At 63.8% G+C, this 4,343-nt stretch overlaps 1 protein-coding gene across 1 annotated transcript; it reads right to left on the bottom strand.

Annotated features, from left to right (window-relative positions):
- CDK5R2 (cyclin dependent kinase 5 regulatory subunit 2) lies at nt 1-2,414 on the bottom strand. The gene has a single exon (XM_058533022.1). It carries the CDS (start codon nt 2,328-2,330, stop codon nt 1,218-1,220), a length of 1,113 nt encoding a protein of 370 aa, XP_058389005.1. The 5' UTR covers nt 2,331-2,414; the 3' UTR covers nt 1-1,217.
- Nucleotides 2,415-4,343: the final 1,929 nt, after the last annotated feature.

Genomic DNA, 4,343 nt, shown 5'->3' with positions numbered 1-4,343 from the left:
TGTGACAGTTCCACTCCCTCCCTCCCGGGCCCCAAAGAAAGGCCGGCGCAAAACCATCTGCAGGCGCTTCCAGCGCTTTATAGTTCTCTCCGGGACAGACGGACAGACAGACAGTGCGGCCCGCACCGTCGGCCCGCATCATTGGCACCTTGGACACGGCACCAGGCCCAACCCAGTCCCTGGTACCCTGCCGGGAGGATTCCGGTCCAGCCTCAGATCAGCACCTCAGACAGCTCCCGGCCCAATCCACCCCCCGCCTCCGGAAACAACCAAATAAATTAAAAGGGAGGAAAACAAAAACACCTAAGCATAAGGAAGAGGGGTGCCCCTCCCCCAGTGTAAGAAGAGTTTTCTGTCTCTTCCCACCCTTCCGGTGAGGCGCCGCCGCCGCCGGGGTGGCCTCCTAGGTTGATTTTGCTCCCAAACCTCAGCCTCCTGAAGCCGGCATCCCCCTCCCCCCCAACTCCCGGCATGCAACACGTTGGAAAAGGTAGGGAGAGGCGGTGGGGGTGGGGCGAAGGACCATCCTGGCGGCTGTACGGGCTCCCGGGGCTGCAGTTTCTCGCCGAACCTCAGTCGATCCAAATTAAGACCTAATATTCCCTTTGGTCTGGGGAGTAGGTATAGGGTTCAGTCAGGGGAAGAAACGTAAGCTGACATAGGCAGAGCCGGGAGGGCAGACAGGAGGAAAGATGCGAGGAAAAAGAGAACAAGAGGGAGAGATGGGGACACAATACAGAAAGAGAAACGGGGGCAATGAGAGATAGTCAGGTAGGGGGTAAGATGGAGATGGAAACCCACACCCAAGGAACGGAAAATGGAAAGGCAGAGAAGGATATGGGAAGGCAGACAGGAGGGAAGATGAAGACACAGGAAGGAGGTGAGGAAATGGACAAAACCGAGAGAGATGGACTTCACACACAGTAGGGAAGGGGGAGACCCGGGCAGATTGGAGAGATGAAAGGGCAGACAGACAGAAAGGGTGAGGTTGGGGGTCTCCCTCCCGCGCTCATCCCCCACCCCCACCCTACGCCCAGCAAATCCAGACGCCTCGGCCTCTGGCGTCCTGGCCTCCACCTTCCCCTGCGGGACAGGGGCGGCTCCTCCTCTGGCCGGGGCGCGGAGCAGCGGTAACAGCGGCGGCGGCTTGATGGTCCCGGGGGCTCCGAGCGTGTGTCAGGGGCTGGGGCGGGGGGCGGGCGCGGCCCTTAGTATCCCTAGCGGTCCAGGTTCATAGTCCAGTGCTTGGCTCCGGTCGCGCAGCTGTCCCTGGCGGCCGAGGAGGAGGCTGGGGCCGCAGGTGCGCCCTCGCTGGGTGGACCCCCGGCGCCGGCGGCGGCCTCGCCCTCGTTCTTGAGGTCTTGAAAGACCTGCGTGAAGAAGTGGGGGTCGGCGTTGAGCCGCAGCATCTGCGGGCTGAGCCGCTGGATGAGGCGCAGGCAGCGTTGCCAGAAGCGCTCCTTGTCGGGCTCCACGAGGAAGGGCTTGAGCGGGTAGGAGATCTCGTTGCCCATGTAGGAGTAGGCGAGGTAGAGGCAGGTGAGGAAGGCGGCCTGCAGCTCGGCGGCCGACGCCAGCTCATCCCCGCGCAGCGACTCGCGGCACAGCAGGTACACGAACACCAGGTTGGCGGGCGTAATGAAGGCCTGGTCTTGCCAGCCCTGCAGCAGCAGCGAGCGGTCCACTCCGCGGAACCAGCCCACCAGCTCGCCCGGGCTCAGCTCCTTGAGGCGGTAGCAGCGTCGGCACACGAAGTCGCCCAGGCAGCGCAGCAGCTCCCCGGTGGACGCCTGCACGATGACCCTCCGCGGCGAGCCGCCAGGCACCGGCGGGGCCGCCTGCGGGGCTGGGGGCGGCGGCGGCGGCGGCTTTCCCCCGCCCGAGCCTGGCGGCGGGGCGGCCGCGCTGCCCCCCGACGGCGGCTCGCAGGTGGCGGCGGCCGCGGGCACGGTGGGCACAGGCACCGCCAGGGGCTTGACGGCGCCGCCGCCGTCGGGGGGGTCCCGGCCCTTGCGGAGAAGGTTCTCGCGGTTGCGTTGCTGGACGAGGGGGTCGGGGCCCGTGGACGCCGGCTTGGGCGTCACCTTCTTGCTGCCTTTCTTCTTCTTGGCAGACGCGGCCACCAGGCGCTTCCAGGTGAGCGCAGAGATGAGCACGGACGGCCGCTTGAGCCGGCTCTCGCCTTTGCCGCCCTTGCCTGCTGGCGGCGCCCCGTAGCCCCCCAGCGCCTCGTCCCCGGCGGGCGGCGCCTTCTTCTTCTCCTCCGGCAGCCCGCCGGGCCTCCGGCCCTTGGCCGAGGAGGCGGGGGAAAGAGACAGCACCGTGCCCATCCTGCAGAGCGGGACCGGCGCCCGGGCCCCGGCGGGAACCGCGGGCAGCGCCGCCGCCGCCGCTGCTGCTGCAGCCCCCGGGGACCCGGCGGTGGGGGGCCTAGCCCCGGCCCGGGCGCGGGAACTGGCGGGGGAAGGCGGCTGCTCGGCTGCTCCGCGGAGGCTGCTCCTTGTCTGAGCTGCGCCAGCTGCAGCGTCAGCCCCACCCCTTGGGCCCCTTCTTTGGCCGCGCCGCGCCCCGCCTCACGCAGCCAATCCTCGCCCGAGCTGCCCTCCTGACCGGCAGCTCCTCTGACCAATAGACTCTCGCACGCCAATCTCAGGTCCCGCCCCATCCCCCACCCTCTGTCTCTGGTCCTTTCCCTTCACCACGAAGGGAAAAGGAGGAAGAGGTGGTTGTCGTTTGAATGGCCCTCTCAGGGTCAGAGCTGGGGGCGGGGGAGCGGGCAGGTGTGCTCCCACCTCCTCCTCCAGGTCCTAGGTCAGCTTATTTTTATGCACTAGATCGCATGCACTAGTTCGCACTTGAAGCCATGGGAACAGCCTCCCCTTTTGATTATGTGTTGAGGGCAGCGCGGTTAGTGAGTGCCCTCATCAGGGCGCCCGGGCCCCAGCTGGGCCGCACTGCACTGGCTCCTCCAATCTGGCCGTCGCGTCGGTTCGCTCTTAGCTCTCCTCTCCCTCCCCCCCACCCCCTGCAAGCCACCACGGAGGGCTGCAGCAAATGCATTTTCGCTCTGCCTGTGAAGGGGTGCTGGCAGGGCCTGGGCCTTCTTGCAGGTCACAACTCCCCTCCTTGGGGGCCCTTGCTCTGGGGGCAGCAAGACCCTCAGATATGTCCCTGAGGCCTCTACCGGTCTGATTCTCTACAGCTGAGCCTGTGGGGAGAGGGCTTAGGCTCTGGTCCCTGGGAGGCTCCTCTTGGGCTCTTCGTCCCGGCCAACACACCCTGATTCCACACTTGGGTGGGTGATGGATGGTTGGTCCCTGGCAAAACGCTGGAAAGTGGATCTGTTGGGCTCCCCAGGTTCGGACAGCAGACGGGGCCTCCTGTGCAGAGGGATGCCCAAGCGGTTTGGCCCAACCTCCAGCCCAGGGTCCAGGTGGAGGTAGGTTTTTGTCATTAAAAGCTTCCTGCCATTCAGGTCCCAGCTGTCCCCACTCCCAGCTGCAAGCTGTTAGGCTGGGTCCTGCCCATTTCTCTCTGGGTTTGTCTGTTCCTCGGTGCCCACAAGTCATTTGTCCTGGATTTGGGACTCTCGGGCCTTACCTGCAGGTCTTGAACCCAGTTGGTTCTAGGGCTGTTCTATCCGCCTTACAGGACTGTGTCCATCCTTCTCCGGGCCTGCTCTCTGACTCCCCAGCACAGGAGTCCTCCAGCTTCTTAAATGGGCCTTGGAGGTGAGTGTGATTTGGAGAGCAAAATCCTCAGAATTGTCCTTGGAGTTACCTTCCTCCTCCTCACAGACCACCGACACAGCTCCAAGGATCCACTGCTGTCAGGGTTGGTGTGTATGCACACGTGTGTGGGGTTCATTCCAGAAAGACTGTTCCAGAATCCCCTTGGGCTGCAGCTCCTGACACCAGAGGCACTAGCTTTTCTCAGCTGCCCATAGCCCCCACTCACTCACACCCTCCTGGAGGCCTGTGGTCTGGCTGTCTTGATTCTCTCTCTCTTTACCACCATACACACGCAGACGGGTACCCCGTCCCTGACTCAGCAGTGTCTCTCCTGCTCCCTTAGATCTCACCTTTATTCTCTCGCAGCCCCAGCTGACTTGCCCAGTCTCTCATTCTCCCCATAGTTGCAGAAAACGTTCCCTCTTTTCAGATCTGGTAATTGGTCCCACTTCCTCCTACAAGGCCTTCTGAGTCAGCTTTTATCTGACACCCAAGGAACAGTCGGTTCACCGGTAGTTAAGGACAGACCCCATAGAGACTGAGTTGCATTGACAGGAACACCAGGCACGTGGATCTGAGCAGCACATGGGTCCTCCCAGCTCTGCTCCTGAG

The sequence above is a fragment of the Diceros bicornis genome, chromosome 37, assembly GCF_020826845.1.
Source record: "Diceros bicornis minor isolate mBicDic1 chromosome 37, mDicBic1.mat.cur, whole genome shotgun sequence".
In the NCBI taxonomy this organism is placed as follows: domain Eukaryota; kingdom Metazoa; phylum Chordata; class Mammalia; order Perissodactyla; family Rhinocerotidae; genus Diceros; species Diceros bicornis.
Note: the sequence above shows the minus strand (reverse complement) of the source record. Positions and strands in the feature narration are given on the sequence as shown.

Excerpts from the sequence above, each read along its gene's own strand:
- CDK5R2 (XM_058533022.1), bottom strand. The coding sequence starts at position 2,330 with ATGGGCACGGTGCTGTCTCTTTCCCCCGCCTCCTCGGCCAAGGGCCGG.